The sequence below is a fragment of the Mustela lutreola genome, chromosome 5 (assembly GCF_030435805.1).
Source record: "Mustela lutreola isolate mMusLut2 chromosome 5, mMusLut2.pri, whole genome shotgun sequence".
NCBI classification, from domain to species: Eukaryota; Metazoa; Chordata; class Mammalia; order Carnivora; family Mustelidae; genus Mustela; species Mustela lutreola.
In genome coordinates, this window is record NC_081294.1 from 68,439,533 (window position 1) to 68,460,191 (window position 20,659).

General features: G+C 36.2%; 1 protein-coding gene across 1 annotated transcript in view; it reads left to right on the forward strand.

Moving 5' to 3' along the window:
* ADAMTS19 (ADAM metallopeptidase with thrombospondin type 1 motif 19) overlaps positions 1 to 20,659 on the forward strand; it is a 248,373-nt gene that overhangs the window by 150,187 nt on the left and 77,527 nt on the right. The window contains exons 10-13 of the mRNA XM_059173349.1: positions 3,950 to 4,051; positions 9,949 to 10,079; positions 11,040 to 11,212; positions 18,053 to 18,180. Of these exons, the coding sequence (XP_059029332.1) occupies positions 3,950 to 4,051; positions 9,949 to 10,079; positions 11,040 to 11,212; positions 18,053 to 18,180 (534 nt within the window). The remainder of the gene's footprint in view (positions 1 to 3,949; positions 4,052 to 9,948; positions 10,080 to 11,039; positions 11,213 to 18,052; positions 18,181 to 20,659) is intronic.

Sequence of the window (20,659 nt, forward strand, 5' to 3'; positions counted from 1 at the left end):
TTTTTTTGACAGGCAGAAATCACATGTAGGCAGAGAGGCAGGCAGAGAGAGAGGAGAAAGCAGGCTCCCTGTTGAGCAGAGAGCCCGATGCGGGGCTCGATCCCAGGATCCTGGCATCATGACCCGAGCCGAAGGCAGAGGCTTTAACCCACTGAGCCACTTAGGCGCCCCTTGTATCCCAAAATTTTAAAGAAGGAGAAACCTGTATGTGTACAAAAAAAGAAGATTAAATACAATAAAGGGATCGAATATGAGTATAGCAATGAAAATCTAAAAAGATGTTTTTTAAATTATTGATAGGATACAATAGTTAAAAAACATTAAAATAGGAAGCAGATAAAATAAAAGAGTAAGAAAAAATACAATTTAAAAATTTACTTTGAGAGACTAAAGAATCATGGCGAAAAAACCATGAATTCGATGTGGCTTACTCCTGTAGCTCTGATGTTTTGCAGTTCTCATTGATTGGTGAACTTGGTCTTGGCTGGGTTTTCTTGCTAATCTTCTCATGGAGGGGCCTGTTGCAGTGATTCTGAAATGTCTTTGCCCAAGACGCAATTGTACTGCCTTTGCTAGGGGCCATGCTAAGCAGTCTGCGCGGTTTCACTCTCTGGAGCTTTTGGTCCTGAATACTTTCCGTACAGTTTGGGCAGATGGGAATGAAAATGGTGGCCTCCCAATCTCTAAGAGCTCGGCGCCCCACTCCTCAATGCACCCTCACAGAAAAGCGTCAATCCCTCCCATCTCCCTGGTCTCTGGCCGCACTCTGCTCTCACCCAGCCTGTGACCAAGCATTTCTTTCTCTGGCCTATGGCCCCGTTGGAGTCTCCAAGCCCAGCAGATTCTTGCCGCATGCTCCTGCGCTCCTCCTGGAGGAGGAAGGAGGGGTTCTTTCTGGATCTGCCACTTGTGGGGTCCCTGCTTGAAGAGCAATGGTCTGACTGTGCCTCAGATCATGGTTTAATGTAACCCTGAGCTGAGAACCCTCCACCTTGCTCCATCTCTGCAGCCAGATTCCCCACTCCAATACCTGGGAGCTCTGTCACATTCAGACACCCCTGGTCTTTTTGCCACCCCATGGGCCCTGAGACCACACTGTCCCCACAAATGTTCCTCAATGCTTAGTCTCTAGAGCAAAGTCCCTCAGTGGAGCAGACTTCTAAAAGTTCTGATTTTACTGGTCCCTCCCTCCTGCAGTCTCTATTAATATATATCAATTCAGGTTCACTTCTCCACATCTTTTACTTCCCAAAAGTGGTCACTTTTCTTTTCCTAGAATTGCTGCTCTTCTGCTCTTGTATTTCCTTTTGAGTTTGTAGGTGGTCAGAATGGTTTCATTACTACCTAGCTGAACTCCTGGGATCTGTTGATATTTAGGTCTTCTCCCCCACCGTCTTGCTCCTCTCCTTGTTATATGCTTTTAATGGTCTTTTCTCATTATGGAAAAAAATTTTTTAAGAGAATATTACATTATTATTTATTAGCTTTCTAGGAAGAACTGAGGTGTGAAGTTCTGTCCTGGGTTCCTATGGAAAGCATTTGAAGTTTAAAAGTTCATTTCTTAACTGATACATTAAATTCTTTCAGCAGTTGAGTTGCAAAAAATATTTGACTCTAACTTAACATACACGGAGTACGGAGCCTGAGGCAAGGATGGATCTCAGGACACTGAGATCATCACCTGAGCCAAAATCAAATGTTAGACTCTTAACCAACTGAGCCATCCAGATGTCCCTTGCCCCTTTATAGTACCCTTGTAATATCTTAAGAAGGGCTTGATATTGGCCCTCATATCACACATCTGAGATACTCTACTTCTCAAGGTGAAAATAGTCCATACCATTTCTTCTTCAACATTTTCTTGTGTTACTTTTGACAGTTTAGTTTGAAATCCTAAATCTGAGTTATTTTTAAGAATAAGGCTATAATTTACTTCCCATAAGATCCCTGGACCTGCAGAATATAAAGTGTACAGAGATCTCCTCTATGAGAGATATATTCTAAATGATCGTGCTTATCTTGAAAAGCTGCCAAGTTTGCTTTCGTTCTCCCAGTGCCTGAAGTGGGAATCAATTAGAGTACCTGCTGCTGTGAATAGCAGATAATGGTGGAAGGTCAGAATTTAGACCACCAACAGGTGTTCAGTAACCAGTATTATTACAAAACTACAGTATACAAGATTTGTTTTTTTGTTCAATATGCACTTCATTATGCACTGGTTAACTAATGAGCCTGGCAGAAATAACTCATGTTATAATACAACTAAGCTTTATGGAATACCCATGAAGCAAAATTGTTCTTTGTTGGAAAATTTCACATTTGATCCCATGATTATAAGACATCCTTAACAGAACGGTATTAAGGGTAAAAATACATTTAAGAACTGTGATCTTGGGTTAGAGATCCATTAATTCAAATATAAATGTGTGCACAAGTGTACATAATAAACAACCTATCTGTTAACTTGAAAAGATCTAAAATATAGCAGAGAAGCAATTTGATTTAGACATTATTGACGTTCTTTAAAATAAATCCCTGGATGAATTTTTGGTAAATGATTTGTGTAAACCAATTACAGAAGTTAGGCTAAATCATCTCCTAAATATAATACAATATATTTGGATGAAGTATTTTGAAGCAGAAAAGCTATCACAGCAAATAAAATAAGGTGAATAGATTATGTCCCACTCTTGCCATATATTATATAATTTTTAAGAGAATTTATATTTTTAAAGAAAGAAAGAAAAGGAAAATACTGTTTGGAGCTTTGTGACAAATTCAGTGTTAAAATTGTAACTGACCTGTTTAAAACATTCACTTAAATATCTTTCCCAAATATTTAATAAATTTGGGTCATAAGCTAATTTTTACTTTGCAGTGATTTTTTAGTCAGTTTTGCATATACCGGCAGAGTAAAACTCCTAAAATAGCCTTTTTATCTTCTCAACCTCCTGATCAACTGTGAAGTGGTTTCTTTCTCCCTCCAAATATGGAGTTCCTCGCCCTTCATGGTATTCAATGTTTGGTTCTTCAATCTTTAAAATTTTGTTTCCTTTAAAATCTTATATGAGACTGTGCTTTTCACATTGCCATGATTTCTTCTCTATTGATCTGTCTTTTTCCACCTTCTCCATGTATCTAGATAGGTAATGCAGTTATCTTCACCATGCAGTATTGTAATCATCTCTAACTGTCCCTCATGGACTTCCTGTTTCTATGAAATGCAAATGTGTTCTGAGTGCCTCATTCTGTCTGTGGTGATGGCCCCTAGAGCTGGGGCTTGGGTTTCTGACAGGTTTCTTTCCTGCCTGTTTTGAGTTCTCTTCCTTCACCGTGACTCTATCTTTTCTACCTTATCCCAGGATTTTTGTTTTTCCCTCAGACTTTTCCCTAGAAAAAGTTCATTGTATCCTGGAGACCTGAAACTCATTCAGACTGAGGTAAAAATGACTGATACCAGAAACATACCCATTCATAGTCTGTGTTGTGTCATAGGCCAAGGCTACTGTGAAATAATGAAATGCTAACCATGGCCTTTAAGTATAATAAGTGAGGACAGGCTTTAGGACAGCAGGCACTAAATTCATACCACAAACCCATCACTTTTATTCTTCTAGCCTGGTTCATGGAATGATACAAATAATGGTTTTTAGCTTACACTTCTCTGTTGTACCTACATAATCTTAGTAGTAATCAGATGTATTTTATTTAAGAAACGTACAGATATTTAAATGAATTAAACAGATTTTCTGTTTTTAATGTATCAATATTCTAATCACTATACATAAGTCATATGATAATTTAGTGATATTTATATGTTTTATTACCTAAAACATATTTTTCTTCAAACAATTTCTGTTGTTCTATCAAGATAGATTTCTCAAAAATTATAGACTTCACCTCAAAAACATGGTACCTCCTCATTATTTATTATGGGCTTGTTTTTCAGCATGTTATTTGCACAGGGTTATGGTGCAAGGTCGAGGGTGAGAAAGAATGCAGAACGAAGCTAGATCCACCAATGGATGGAACTGATTGTGACACTGGTAAGGTAAGTCATTCAAAGTCTAAGTTAATTAAGAACATGGAATGAGGAAGTCAATTATCATATGGTTTCACTTACTTGTGGAGCATAAGGAATAACATGAAGGACATTGGGAGATGGAGAGAAGTGAGTTGTGGGAAATCAGAGGGGGACACAAACCATGAGAGACTGTGGACTCTGAGAAACAAACAGGATTTTGGAGGGGAGGGAGATGGGGATTGGGTGAGCCTGGTGGTAGGTATTATGGAGGGCACATATTGCATGGAGCACTGGGTATGGTGCATAAATGGTGAATTTTGGTGAAAAGAAAAAAAAAAACATGGAATGAAATTCCAGAAACTCACACCTTCTTCTGCCAGTTAAATATGTATCTATCTTAATACCAGTGGAATACCTCCAGTAATTACATGAAAATTTTTTTCAGTATTTCATTCATTTTCAATTTTAACTTTCATATTGTACCAAATCTATGGTTGTTTTGTTAACATAGATGCAGTTATTTTTTTTTATTGTTGATTATGAGAAGACTGAAAAATGTGTATATCACTTTAACCAAAAAATGAATTTATTTTTACTATTTAAGTTAAACATAGGTAAATAATCACAAATAATAGCATAATGTCAAACTTCCAGAGCTGATGAATCCTTTCAGTTATAAAATATTGTCTCAGAAAAGACAATGAGTATAATTTTTCCTTGTCATTTCAAGCATCATATATAAAATATTCTAATTGACATTTTGAAGATCAGTAAATATTTAGCTGTCTGAGTTCGTTAATGTGTTTCATAGAGTTTCAGGAAAATTTATTAGTATACATTTTCATATCAAAATAATTGATGTTGAAAAATTAATTTTCTTTTGATTTTCATATCAAAGTTATTGCTGTTGAAAAATAATTTTCTGTTGAAGATGATGAAGGAGGTAGATCTCATCTCAATATATAGTGATAGTTAACTTAATCAAAAGATAACAGTTCAATAGCTTACATTACTTTCTAATTTTTATTCTATAAAGTGAAAATAGAATGGTTAATCACTTTACTCATTAGATATAAAATCAAAAACCTTGCCTCTGAAGAACAAACATGTTTATTTCATTTAAAAAGAAACAACAATATAAAGCTTACTTGGAGTGAATTACTTAATGAAAACAATGAAGTTATGCTGAATGCTAGCTTAAAAACACGTTTTTAAAAATGGACATAATGGAATTTCAGCAATTCCACTGCTAGAATTTTGTGCAAAGGTAATACATGTGTTTCACAAAAATAGACGTGTGTGCGTATAAACACACACACATACACAGGCACACAAATACTTATGTAAGCTTGCGGTTTGCAATGATGAGGCATGAGAAACAATTAAAATATTCATGATGTGAGGAATGGTTACAATGTAGCTGTTAAAAGAATGAGGTAGATAAATATGTACCAAATGGAAAAACAAAAAGTCATGATGGTTAATACATAGGCATCTCAAGAAAAATAATCCTTTATGATACCCTTTGATATTTACCAAAAAACTGGTTATGAATACACACATACATTGTATACATTCCTAAACTAATAGAAAATGGTTTGAAAATATAAACTCTAAGCTGTAATTAGTAGTTAGCTCTTGAGAGGGAAATGGAATTGATGGCTGAAAGCAGGGTAGCTGAGGGAAAATAAAATTATTTTCTCAGACACTTTTGGATTGTTGGACATAATCATGTTGTCATTTATTACTTCTGTGATTTCTTTAATTAAAAAGAAAAATATATACAAACTGTTTAAGTACAAAATATCTTTTAAGACTAGAAATGTTTTATCAACAGATATGATCAACAGAAAAATGCTTTCTTGAAAGGGAATTTCTCTTAATTATCAGCCAGTTGTTTATGGACCATGCCAGATGTTTTTCTCTGAGTTTATATGGAGAGTCAGAATCTGAGTTGGTTTTTTTTTTTTTTTATTATTATACACAAAAGTACAATAATGTGTGCATATTGGGCAAGCCTCACAGTATTATGTTGAGTAATTTATTGCTGGAATCATAAAACTCTCGACCAACTATAATTTTTATCGTTCCTGAAACATGAAAACCATAATAAACAAAGATAACCAACTATTCAGCAGTGTTTCTTTAACATCACACAGCCCATTCATCTTAGTTCTTTAACAATATAAAATCTCTTCATTTTTACAAACTGATGTCCTCAATATTTTTCTGCTATTATTTTTTCCATCTGATATTTATGAAAATGATTTCCATTATTGAAGGTCTCTAAAATAAACTTATTCTTTAAGCCATCAAAATTGCAATTGCTCATCAAAAGTAAAATGTTTTTATTTCCCTCTAATTGTGCTAACAGTATTCTTTTAGTGTTTCTGTAATGCTTTGTGTATTGAAATAACTAATGGACTTCTCAGTTCCTCAGGCCGTGTGGGCTTCTTCAAATATCCATTTGTTCCAGCTGTTGTAGAAGCCATGGTGAAAATAGCATCCAACACTCTGCCTAGTAGTGCTGTAGTGTTAAAAATATTTGAATGCTTTCAACCTCACACAAAACACTGCTAGGCTGGCCCATTGCAAACCAAGAAACAAAACTGGGAATTTTTTAAAAGTTTGTTACAAAATTTTGTAATCATGTAATTTTTTTTCATGTAATTTTTTATAGTGTATTGTGATGTTAATCCAGCTATATAGCTAGTTCATCTAAGAGTGTATAATTCAGTCTGAAAAGGTGTCTACAGAATTTTATGATTCAAAATAATTGTAAAGATGGGGATTTATTTACAATTTCTGCATAGGCTTTTCCAAATTAAAAGCAACCTTTTTCTTTCTTCTCTTTATAATACTATCATCATGTTTACATTTACACTTAACAGATGCTAAAGAGTTGGTAAATGACTTAATAAAAACCAAGAAATGTATGTTTTTTCACGGACAATACTTGCTAGGAATTGGGGGAGAAGAAAGGAAAGTTAAATGCAAATTTAGTAAAATTTTAACCTGTTTTGAAGAATTCTACATAATATATTTTATTTACTTCCCTAAATTGAGATTCTTAAAATTTGCCATTGTAATTCTTTATTAAAAATATAACAACTGTAATATCCTTATACTCACAAATTCATATATGTAGATTTTATTGCCTCTGTCCTCCTCTTTTCTCATCCAACAATGTATTTATAAGAAGATTTGATTGGACAATGATGTTCCCCTGGTCATCTTCACAGACCTCTTCCAATCTTATGTTTTTATGAACTTCCCAGACATGTCCACCTAGAAATTTGATAGAATGGAAATGCAGTCAGTTTTTTATGTCATGTACTGTCTCAGAAATAATCTGTATTTTTATTTTGTTAGCATTTTCATAAATCAGACTGAATTAGTAGATATGACAAATTTTATATTTTTAACCAGGTGTAATATTTCTTGAGGCTCAAAAATACAAATGAAGAAAAATATGCTGCCAGAAATCATATGAAAATTAGGGTTATTTTATATATAAACTGAATGGAATATATTATATAATTTAAACAAAAACCAAATGGAATAAATTGTATGATCATTTAAAAGATTTTATTTATTTGTTTGACAGAAATCACAAGTAGGCAGAGAGGCAGGCAGAGAGAGAGGGGAAAGCAGGTTCCCTGCTGAGTATAGAGCCCGATATGGGGCTCAATCCCAGGACCCTGGGATCATGACCTGAGCCGAAGGCAGAGGCTTTAACCCACTGAGCCACCCAGGCACCCCTGTATGATCATTTAAACAGAACATTTAACACTTCTTTCAGTGTTGAAGTACAATACCACCTAGAAGACACAAAGACAGTTTCTCCATGGTTTCATCCAGAGATCTGGTTCTCTGCAAAGTGATGACTTTAAATACTGTACTATGCTTTCTTTAAAGCTCACTGATTTATGTATGCAAATTTGGCTTCTATATCTGTTTCCATTTCTCTTTACCTGCCTAATGTGCTCTGGTTTAAATGATGTACAAGTCCAGATGCTGGTCTTTCACAGCATATTTTTAGTCTGCTGGGAATGATTGCCCAGCCTTTCAATGACAACTTGCTGCTAAATGAGCAAGGAGCTATGATACACACCATGGGAAGCACAAACACCATTTAAATAGGCCAAAAAAATTTGACCCACTGAAGTTTGACAGCTTTCATGTTGGATTTTTTTTTTTTTTTCATGAATGGCATTAGATTGTTATCCTTAAAGCCAGTAAACTATTTAAAAGGACATGGTTTCCCCTCCTTCTGCAGTTTTCAGACAGAATCTTCACACAAAATTGCAATTTAATGACAATCTTCATACAAAATCTCAGTGTAATGTGCTATCAATACACTCTGAGTTCTTGAGATTTTTTTTCAAGCATTGATTTAAAGCTTATTGTATCTAAAAGAGGTTGAATTTCAAGTTTGACATTATGGAAAAAATCTGCAAGAACTAATTATTTTATTGCCTAGAAAAGCACTAACTGGGCTACACAAAACCATGTAGCATAGTTTTTTCCCTAAATTCTCTCTTTAATAACCATCTCAAATAATTTAATAACCATCTCAAAATAAATTCTAAAGAAATATAGATCAGCTAAGATCAGGATGAATAGAATTTTGATTAGACTTCTAGAAACTTATTAATCATATTAATATAATAGTACATATAATTTAGCATTATCATCATTAATTATTGTTAATTTTTATTAAGTTAACTTTTATTAAGTATGGACTATGTATTGTGCTTAGTGCTTCATTCTACACCTGCAAAGTCCTGTAAATATGATTATCATTCACATTTTGAAATGGGAAATGTGAAGATTTGAGTGTTTCTGTATTTTCTGCAAAATCCCTAATAAGTCATGTTGCTCTTAAGTGTAGAAAATCGTTTAGGTCTGGAAGGATAAGCTTGCTCGACTCCGTCATTATACAGTCATGAATTTGAATTTCGCAAACATTTTCTTATTATTCTCAACATAATTTTGTTCAGCTAATTTTACTTTTAACATATTTGCCATGATCCTGATGTATCTGATTTTTCTGAAATGAGAAATCCAAGTCTTCCAAGTCTGGGCACCCCCATTCCTGGTGGCCACAGAAACTGTCTCTTTGGCTGCCTTTGTTCGAAGTGGATAAAAATATAATTATAAACAAGAGATTGTGTACAGTCCTTTCTCTTCTTTTGTGATTATCTTTCTCAGTTAATCAATAGAAATCAAGATGCAGAATAACTGGAAGGAAATGATGAAATTTCAAAGAATCCAATTGCCTAAGTCTTTGAAGTAAACTGCTTTCAAACAAAAACTTGCTGTAATGTTAACGTTTATGTTTAATGGGAACTCTTTCAGAAAAAAAGAAAGAAGTCATGAAGGGAAGTGCTGAAGTTAAATCAGGGTTTTTTTTTTTTTTTTTTTTTTAATTACAAGGGAAGAAAACCACCAACCTTTCAAATCGCAGTCATTAAGTTTGCTAAAATGTCTCCTTCCCTCCAGTTATGCAAGAACGTTTAGGTTATTCTCCATTCTGACGTAGGACTCTGCTTCTGTCATGTGTCTCTTTTAAACTGTTAACGTTTCTCAGACTGTGTTAGTTTTCCTTTCCTGGCTGTGCCTCCTCAGCTTCCCTCTTTACCCTATCTCTGGCATACGTACTGACTTCTCAGAGCTGAGTGCGAATACGTGTGCACTGTTTCCATAACAAGACTGTGTGATCTGACGTGACAACTGGGAAAATGGACCATTCTACTGCTATGACAAGAAGCAAGTGCCAACTTGGATTTGGTCTTTTTCAGTTCATATGTGTGGGGGTCTAGTAGGTGGGATTTAATCACAATTCCAGTGACTCTGTAGGCCAGTGAATGATTATCCGTTGTGCCCTGATTTGTTCACCTAAGACATAACTTTTGGAATAGTGGTGTAAGGCTGGAGAATGTACCAGCAGGACCTTGGCACCTGGACATGTGGCCGGAGAGTGGAGCGAGTGGAGCCCCTGTAGCCGAACCTGCAGTTCTGGGATCAGCAGTCGAGAGCGCGAATGTCCTGGGTAAACACAAAGCTCCTGGATTGGGAGAGGGCATTTTTTCCCTCAATTTCCAAAGGCAAAGTTTTTACTGATAAACAGTGTTGGAAGGCAGAAGAAGCCCCTCAAATACCTACCCCATGTTGGGTAACAGAAAAATCCCTCAAATTGTTTAAATGATATAAAATCCCCCAAGAAGAAAATGAGACCAACCCCTCTCAGAACAAAGAATTAAATGTTGCATGGGGTGGTTTTCTTGAGTAAATCGAAGAAGCTGATGCGTTCAAATGAGCAGGGAGACATGCATTAGATGAAGTGAGTCCACAATGAAGGGAACTGTGAGAAGGCAGATAGGTGAATAGGACTTCAGGAAGGGAGGGAAGGAGAACAAAATCAATGTCGATATAAGCCAGTAGTCTTGAGAAATGAAGACGTGCTAGCACGTATACAGATAGGGAGCATTTCAGGGTCTGCTCACCCAACCTCAGTCACTTGTCTGAGTGAACCCAGGATAGCACATGAGAAAATCATTTCAGCTCTATGCTTTGACTCTTGGTGTGGGCTCAGTGGCCCGATTCCTTCAAAAGCAATTTTAAAGAAAGGGTGTGAAAACATTAGAACCAGCTCCATCACAGGAATCACAGGCTTTCCGTTTGGCCCCCAGCCTCTGCCCTTTACTCTTCCATTTCTATGGCAGGTTGGCTTTTATTTATCATGTGTTTAAGAAGTTAGAAGTTTTAGAAGTTTGATCAAGGATAGGGAGAAAATATATATATATATATATATATATATATATATATATATATGGTTTTTAATAAGCATATAGATTTCCTACCATTAGCAATCATTTAAGGTGTCCACATTTTCCAAACTAGATTTAATATAAAAGATTCTACCTTTTTAATTTAATGCCTTTAAAATTGTTTAAATGGGTAATTAACATTAAAATAAGATAAAATTGACTATTTGTACTATCTTTTCTAGGCTAGGCTCTGAAGCAAGGGATTGTAATGGTCCCAGAAAACAATACAGAATATGTGAGAATCCACCTTGTCCTGCAGGTTTGCCTGGATTCAGAGACTGGCAATGTCAGGCCTATAGTGTTAGAACTTCATACCCAAAGCATGTACTTCAGTGGCAAGCTGTCATGGATGAAGGTATGACTCACATCGCCACCATCTTTTTTTGTTTGTTTATTTATTTTTATTGTGTTATGTTAGTCATCATGCAGTACATCATTAGTTTTTGATGCAGTGTTCCATGATTCATTGTCACCACCATCTTAATGAAGTAGATTTCTAAATTTGCAAAGTATTTAACAGTAGTAATCAATGTTATTTAACAGATGATACAGATTATATTCTAAATATATATTTATATATATTATATAAATTATATATATTATATTCTAAATATATATATTTTCAGAGCTCTCTTTTGTCATCCCTTAATGACCTATAACAGTCACAAGCACTGACTCCAAGTATATTTTTTTAAATGTAGAGTGTATTATTACACACCAATTAGATGAACTAAAAATTTTTTTAAAGTAACAGTGGGAAATGTTGCTGAGGATGAGGAGAAATTGGATGTCCTGTGTTGCCGATTGGAATGTAAATGGTACAGCCACTCTGAAAAATAGCTTGGTAGTTTCTTAAATAACTCAACATACATTTTTCTTGAAATTTAGGAAACACACTCTTGGGCATTTTCCACAGTGAAGTGAAAATTTACAACCGTTAAAAAATCCCATGAAAGATGGGATTGGGAGGGAGACAAACCATAAGTGACTCTTAATCTCACAAAACAAACTGAGGGTTGCTGGGGGGAGGGGTTTTGGGAGAAGGGGGTGGGATTATGGACATTGGGGAGGGTATGTGCTTTGGTGAGTGCTGTGAAGTGTGTAAACCTGGTGATTCACAGACCTGTACCCCTGGGGATAAAAATATATGTTCATAAAAAATAAAAAATTATTAAAAAAAAAATCCCATGAAAGAATGTTCATAGCAGCTTTATTTTCAATAGTCCAAAAAATGGAAGCAACCAAAGAAGTTCTGAGTACCTAACAGTCAGACACACTGAGGTACATCCATACCCTGCGATATTATGTAGCAATAAAAGGAACAAACTTTTGATTTGTGTAGCAACTTAGTGGATTTCAGAGCTTTATGCTGAGTGAGAACAACCAATCTCAAAACATCAAATATTCTGTGCTTCCACTTATATAACTTATAACATATATAAATATATATATAATGTATATAATATAATCTGTGATTCCATATATATGGAAGTCATATATATGACAAAATGTAGAGATGTTAAACAGAATAAAGGTTGCCAAAAGAGGGATGGTGGTGGGGAAAAGGATGGGTGTTACTATAAAGGGGTAGCATAAGACAGAACTTTGTGCTGATAAAATACTTAAATATATTGATTGTGCTAGTGGTTGTGAAATTTACACATGTGATAAAATGGCACAGGGGTATACACATACCTGTATCAGTGTCCATTTCCTAGTTTTGCTATTGTTCTGTAGTTAACCAAAGTGTAACCACTGGGGTAAACCGGGGATAAGGCACATGAGATCCCTGTAGTATTTTTGCAACTTCCTATAAATCTTTAATTATTTCAGAATAAGAATGTTAAGAAAACTATATGCTGCTTTATTATTTAAGAATTAGTTTGGGGGGGGGCGCGTTTTGGTGCTTCAGTCGGTTAAGCACCTGACTCTTAGTTTCAGCTCAGGTCATAGTCCAGAGACTCGATGCTCAGCAGGGAGTCTGCTTAAGATTTTCTCTGCCGCTCCTGCTTATGCTCTCTCTAGTAAATAAATAAATCTTTTTTAAAAAGAGAGTTATTTACAAATAACTTAATAACTTCTTTACTTAAGATATTTCCTGCCCATGGTCAGTCAGTGAGCTATGAGTTCGAGCTGCAGGTACCAAACATGGTGATGAATTCTCTGACTTACCTGACCATCAGGCCCCCATTTTCTCCTGTCCTTATTTCTCCTCTTAGCCAGTTTGGATTGTGCTTTTCCTTCATTTCAACAACATGCCTATCAACAGCCTAAATTCTATTGTTGATGGATTTCAATGCATCTAACTGACAGAACCCTTCTCTCCACGTAAGCTTCTGAGAATGCAAGCACTAATGGCAAAGGCCAGATAACAAGGCAGATTCCTCCACTATAGATAAGTAGTGTTACGTGTTTGATAGTGAGAGGATGAGGAGGTAATCTCCCTTCTCTTACCTCGTGTCTCCTCTAGAACCTTATTTCCCTGTCAGTTTGCACTCCAGATCTTGGTCTTATTTAACTGCCTCAAACATGCCATGTTTTCTTCCCCTTGATAGCCTCCAAACATACTATTTCCTAAGCTGAGAGGACATGATAGCACCATCCTCTGTTCACACTATACTCTTAATAAATGGTACCTTCTTCTTTACAGATGCTTAGAGTTGCCATTTTTTCTTTTCTTTTACTATACATTCAAAATATCAGTAAGGTGACACTAGCCTTATCTTCTTTAATTCCAGCGTAGTTAACACACAGTGTTATGTTAGTTTCGAGTGTATGATACTGTGATTCAGCATTTCCATCCATGACTCAGCTCTCATCAAGCCAAGTGTACTCTTAATATCCTTCACCTGTTTCCCCCATTCTCTCATCCACCTCCCCTCTGGTAACCATCAGTTTGTTCTGTAGGGTTAAGAGTCTGTTTTTTGGTTAGTCTCTTTTTTCTTTGTTAATTTTTTTTGTTTCTTAAATTCCGTATTTGAGTAAATCATATAGAATTTCCCTTTTTATGACTTATTACACTTAGCATTATATTCTAGATTCACCCATATTGATGCAAATGGTAAGATCTCATTCTTTTTTAATGGATGGGAACTTATCTTTGAAGTACATGCAGAGTCTGATCATTTCCTAATATTGTCAGGACTCCTCCCCTGGTACAAGCCACCGTCTCTGCCCCAGGGATTACAGCAAGCCGTCTAACTGGTCTTTATGCCTGTGTTCTCAAGTCTCAACAGCCAGAGTGATACATTTAAATTTTCAGTCATGTCCTGTTATTCTTCCATTTGAAAGCCTCTAGTACCTTTCCAATTCACTGAAAGTCCATATTCATTCCTTCTAAGGGGAAGACCTTAAGGAGCTCTGCCACCTCGCTTCTTCCTACTCTCAGATTTCATCTCCACTATTCCCCATTACCCTTTTAGCCACATTGGCTCCCTTGGTCTTCCTAGAATAAGTCCTAGTGTCTTGGTCTTCCTTTCCTTGCTGTAACACTGTCTTCAGATATCCGTAGCCTTCATTCTCTCACCTCCTTCAGGTCTTTTGTTAAATAGTAACTCAGTGCCTTTTCTTTCCCTGCTTTATTCTTTTTTCACAGAACTCATTACCATCTGCCATAATACTTTTATTTATTACATTCCTCCCATAATTGTTGGAAGAGCAGGGATTATCTTATTTTTGCACTGCTGTATGTGTAGCATTGTGAACAGTACCTGAATGGAGTAGGCACTTAATAAACTCGGTGAATGAGTGATATACCTTACAGGTATTTTCTACTGATCTGTTCTGGCCCCTCTTCTCACTAAACATTCTCCTTGGGATAATATTACGTTCTCACTAGGTTTTATTTATCATCTATATGGCGAAGGAACACTGGTATTTATCTCCAACCCAGATCTCTCCATCATGAGCCCCTTCATCACTTACCCTTCTGTTACATATATATATATCTCTACTCAACATCTCATTATTTCTGACTCAACACATCCCTTTCCTTCTCTCTTGGTCCTACCATCTGCTTCTCTCATGCTCTCTCACAACAGAATGGCATCATGATCAACCTCATTCTCAATTAGTCAGTATCATTCATCCTCAGTCTCCATTCATCTGGAATCAAATTGCAAGCACTATTGGTCCAACACTTTCTCCTCCCAGCATGTTGGCTCATGATTGCACTCTCTTGAACCTGGATTCTCAAACAGCTTCCTGTCTCTCTCTGACCAGTCTTCTCCAGCCCCTGGTCCTCATTTTGGCCAGACTTGCCTTTTAGAGGCTGGATCTGTCAGCTACTGTGCCAAGTAATACCCTTCCATGAGTCCCACTGCTCTCAGAACCAATCTCAAACATCACTGCCTGGTTTCTAAGGCTGTTTGTGTGGCCTGCCTCTTTAGCTTCTCTCACCTCATCTCCATCAATCCCTTCTGTGTTCTCTAGCACACACAGGCCAACTTCCATTCCATCTCTCATATACATCATGCTCTCTTAGATCTGGGTCTGTAAACATGCCAGTTTCTTGGCATAATACCTTTTATTTCTCGAGGTTTGTTCTCTATCTTGCTCTCACCCCATTTATTTATCAGAAAAAAATGTTGATTTTTTTTTTTTTTACTCAGTTTATGTCAAGTTTCCTAGTATCTCTAGGAAAAAAGAATCCCCCTGATCCTCCAAATTGGGTATGTGCTTGTTCTAAGCACCCCCCCAAGCACCCTATTATAGCAGGTTTTAATGTTTCTGTGTTCTGTTACCTGTGTTTAGTGGAGAGACTGCAGATATTAAGCTTCTGACAAATATTTGTTGCATATATTTGTTGTATAAATTTTTGTTGTAGAAATGATATGACTGCTCAAACAATGAAAATCATTATCTGATCCTCTGAGGATTAATCCTATCTCTGCCTCTAACTGGCTGTGCAGTTTGGTACTATTAAAGTTATTTGAAACCTGTTCATTCAGAAGTGAGGTAAGAGAAAGGAAACAGGGTCCCTCCAAATTTTAAAAAAAAAATAAGGTTTGGATGAGGGGTCTATTTAAAATATTAAAACCTCTTATAAAGTCAAGTTTATCATCAGAATGATCCATAATAAATATTTATATAATTAGTCGGCTAGTCTTCTTTATAATTTTGCAACACATATCCATCAAACACATCAGTCTGTATGATAAATAAAATATACAGCAGTAGTCTTTGTGTGTTACTTGGCACTATGGAAGAAAGTGAAATATATGATTCTTTTAAAAACATAGCATATGACACCTTAAACTGCAAGGGGCTATTTCTGTTATTCTTATGTAATACATGAATCTGTGGCAAGGAAAATTAAATACAGGGTATCAGTGCTGTAGTGAAAGTTATTTTTAGGGGACAAATAAAAGAGGCATGGCTTTAACATTCAGGTATTTTGCATACACTGTGCTGAGATTTGGCCGAAATCCATGTTTAATGCATATCTTGGAAAGGGCTGGTCTCTTAAATCAAGACAAAGCCTGACTGCCAAGTGAGTACTGGCATGTTACATGGATCACTCTAATGTCACAATCTCAAGGGTATACTCCAGGAAGGAAGATTGGGATCAAATGTTTGTGTCATCTGTAAAGCACAGTGAATTGACAATATGTTGTAAAAGGAGAAATAGGAAGATTTTTATCTGAATTCTTGCGTGGAATATGAATGGAATTTTCTAGACGAGCTCCTTTCCACATTATTCTTCTATCTGGTTTGCTCCTCTCTTCAATGAACACTCCAGAAAGAGAAGTACATATATATACATATGCATAATAATACACACACACACACACACACATACACATATATATATAACCACTTTTAAAGTGTTGCAATTATAGCAGCTCTTTTTAAGTCCAAAGATATGACATAGTAAGTAGTCATTGAATAAACATAACCTACTTTGAGGTGTGAGAGCATACTGAAATGCTTTATTGCGGCTTATAATGGCATCTTAAAGGAAAATTTCAAAACCATGCACATTGAAGGCCATGTTCCAACTCCCCAGAATTGTTCAGAGCAGTATGCAGAAGCCACATGTGAAAACTGTTTGAAATGTTCAATTCTGAAGGCTCATTTAACTGTCTGTCTTCTCTTTGCAAAGTGATACCCTTTTCCATGCCTCTGGCTGTTATTTGGTATTTATAGAATCCCATCAGCATACGTGGAACTTTACTGAAGACATAAGCGAAGATCAGTGTCAAAGACTGTAAACTATTTTCCATTCTATTTATATGAGCTTAATAAACAGTAAAGGGCCTGACTGGTATCAAGCCAACAGAGTAGTAATGTAGCATGGAAATTGCTCTGAAGTTTCAGATTTGGATAATTCACCTACTGGTCTTACCAAATACTACAGTTCTTCTGTAGGATGCTTAGAAATAGAAACAGCCCTTTAAAAATATTTTGACTGAGCCTGATAATCAAGCGTTTTAACTCTACCCATCCTAGCTTATTGATTAATGAAGCACTGAAGAAGACTGCCAGCCATTCAGAAACTCTTCACCCAGAGTGGTGTTCCTCCCCTAGAAATCACATATATTGACATGCTTTCCAAGGAAGCAATGGAGGGAGTTGAGCCCTAACTAGCCCTTCAGCAATTGTGAGCTCCCTGGATGTTCTCATGGGATTGTGTTGCGTTTCTGCACATCCTTGTAATGGAATATCTTGAGAGAATTGCTCATCTTAGAAATTCTTCTTTCTCCATTTAGTCATCTTTCAATTAGAAAATGCCAAATGCTTCGACTCACAAATGTGTGTATGGAAATTTAGTAACACATCAAGAAAGTCTTCATGAACGAAGTAAATCTGAAATAGCCAGAATTCTCCGATGTACTTAAATAAAGGGCAGTTCATTCCAAAAGATACGAGCAAAAAATGGTGGTGTGTAAAATATTTGGGTGCAAAAATCATTGGTTTGTCTGTGGTAGAGATTTGGTGCCAGAAAATAATAAGTGATACATTTGGAAAATAATCTGAAGATGTATTTCTGAAGGAGATAAATATTCATTGGTCATCTATTTTTTCCCCAGGCATCTTCTCATTTACTACTCATAATACATACTCTAGAGTTACATTATTCAATTCACATCAATTATATTTTTTACTCAACAACTGTCCTGAAAAATAAAGCTTACAAGATAAAAATATTTGTGGAGTAACTTTTGTTCATTTTTTTAATCCACTCTGTGTGTAGAAAAACCATGTGCCTTGTTTTGCTCTCCTATTGGGAAAGAACAGCCTGTACTTCTGTCAGAAAAAGTGATGGATGGAACTTCATGTGGCTATCAGGGATTAGATGTCTGTGCAAACGGCAGGTGTCAGGTAAGACACTCCAGAAGGGAGACCATATGTGCTGAGGGGGAGACCATAGAGCTGAAGGACTGCTCTGCCTCCTTTGAGCGGCTGCACAGGATGGTAGAAAGCTCTACACCAAGATTCAAAAGCTGCGGATGGAGTCCTGATTCAACTATCGTCTTGAGAAAATCTGATCTGCTTTGAAATTCCCTTTCATCATGTGTCTAATGAAGGGTTTGGACTAGATAATCTATAAAATCCATGATTAGCTCAAAGAACCTGAGATTTTTATTCTGTAATGTACATATTACACATCTAAAATGGAATTTTCTATCAAAATATTCCAGACCCAAAATTCAAGTACTCCAGTTCTCCAAATCTTGTGTCCACGGCTGAGCCATGTGGCAAAAACATATAAAATCAGTCCTTTTAACTCACTTAATATTATGGTATTTTCAACATATTAGAACCAACTGATCTGTTCTTCTAATGCTTAAACACTTCATTTGCTCTTATCTTTCTTTTTAAAAATGATCTCTATTTACTACATGCATTTATGCACGTTTCTTGATTTATCTTTAGAAAAGGAGAGCAAGTATGGACAGCATAGTGGGACGATCAAAAGCTAGAACTTTGAAGTCACTACTTATAATTCTACCACTATCTCAAGTTCACTTCCCCTGGGAGATTAATAGGCAGAGAGATTAATGCCAAGTGTCTTCATGTTCAACATCCATGTTGAGAAGGAAGACAGAGTTGGGCACAGGGAGAAAGGGGGCTATGGTACAATCCCAACAGGACCTCAGTCCACACTGTGAGGAGCATTGAAGTTGGGATGGCTCTTTAGAATTGTCCTCATTTGTGGCGAGAATCCCAGGCCTTTTTACCCCAAACATCTACAAGGGTCTGGCTGCAGACTGCACCAGAAGGGGAATGGGACCTTAGGAAAGGTAGTTTTCTTCAGGCTAGGCAGTTTCTACAAAGGGAGAGCCATCAGCTGATAAACTAGGTAGGCATGGGAAGGGAATAAATTCCTTGGTTATAAAAGAGGTATCTGAGTGGCGCAACGCTGAATCCATGACAGCCAGTAAGAAACTATATTCTCGTGAAAATCACCTAAACTATGTATGTGCACATTAACTAGTCCATCAAATGAAGTTGTTAGACCAATGGTCATTGACTTTTTTGTACATTTTGCTTCTTTGAGAAGTTGATGAAAAGTTTCCTTTCTTCCCAGAAAAATGCATGTCTGTGCATCTGTGTGCACAGACACACACACGTGTGCTCTTGCAGGTATGCACCCAAATTTGAAAACAATTTCAAGGTATGGGTGGATCAGCCTACATTCCAAGAGAGACCTGTGGAATTCTGGGTATAAAATTGGAAACAATATGAAACTTAAATGCTTTCCCAGCTCTAAGATTTCATATTTTGCCAGCATGCTGTAGAGTTTAAAGCACAGAATCATGTAATACCATTGGTATAAGAAACAGTCTTATAATTACATTTTAATTTCCTTTCTTTGTTAACAACCTTGTCAGTAACCTAAAATGTAATTTTTCATTTTCCTGTAAAAAAAAAAAAATCATTGCAAGCATTTACCTATATACATTTTGTTTTCAGACCTGTATGTTGTACAAGTAAATCTTTTAACTTTATTTCACCGTTATTGTTAATCTCTCAGGTTAGTGCATGTCTTCAATGAATTTATTCTTCCAAAAAATATGTTTCCTTAACTGTATATGCCACATGCAATAGCCTAACTTGCTGTTATTTTCACTTCACAGTGTTGTGTAAGCCAGATCTTTTACAGAATCCCTAAACACAACAACAAAATTCTGCGTAAGCGCTCAGTGAATCTGATGGTTATAATTAAAGTTCCATGAAAGGGATTGTGCCTTCTGACAGAATTGGAATACTTAAAGATGCTGGCTTTTTAACTAAAATGCTACAAACAGTCTTTCAATATAATTAAAAGCATGCCACTTTTTTTTTTTTTTTTTTCTTTCTGGCAAGCTCCTATTTTTCAGCTTTGGCTACACAAATACATAGCACCAAAACTGAAGGAGGACAGTTGGAAATAGATAGCTTTCTCCTTGTGACCCATTTTGCTTCTGATATTTCTGTTGTGGAAAAGGATAGAAAAAGCCCTTCTCTATATTATCATGCAATCCGCCCATCTCCAACATGCCAGTGGTAGTAAAGGGGGCCACCAGCAGAGCAATGACATTGCCTTTGCAAAGTCATTCATCCTCAACTTTTGGAGATATGTGGGTGTGCTGTGATAAGTATGGATACTTGAAACTATCGGTTACAATTTTTTTTAATCTCTTATTCTTATTTTTAAAATGCATGATTGTTGAGCCATGACATCATGTCTATCCTTGGCTTTTATTGTAGGTTTACAGACTTGTCATATCCTGGTTACAAGGATTGGAAATAACTAATAAATTAGTAGGTACTAATTTTTTCAGTCATTTAATTATTTATTGTTCATTAAGTTTGC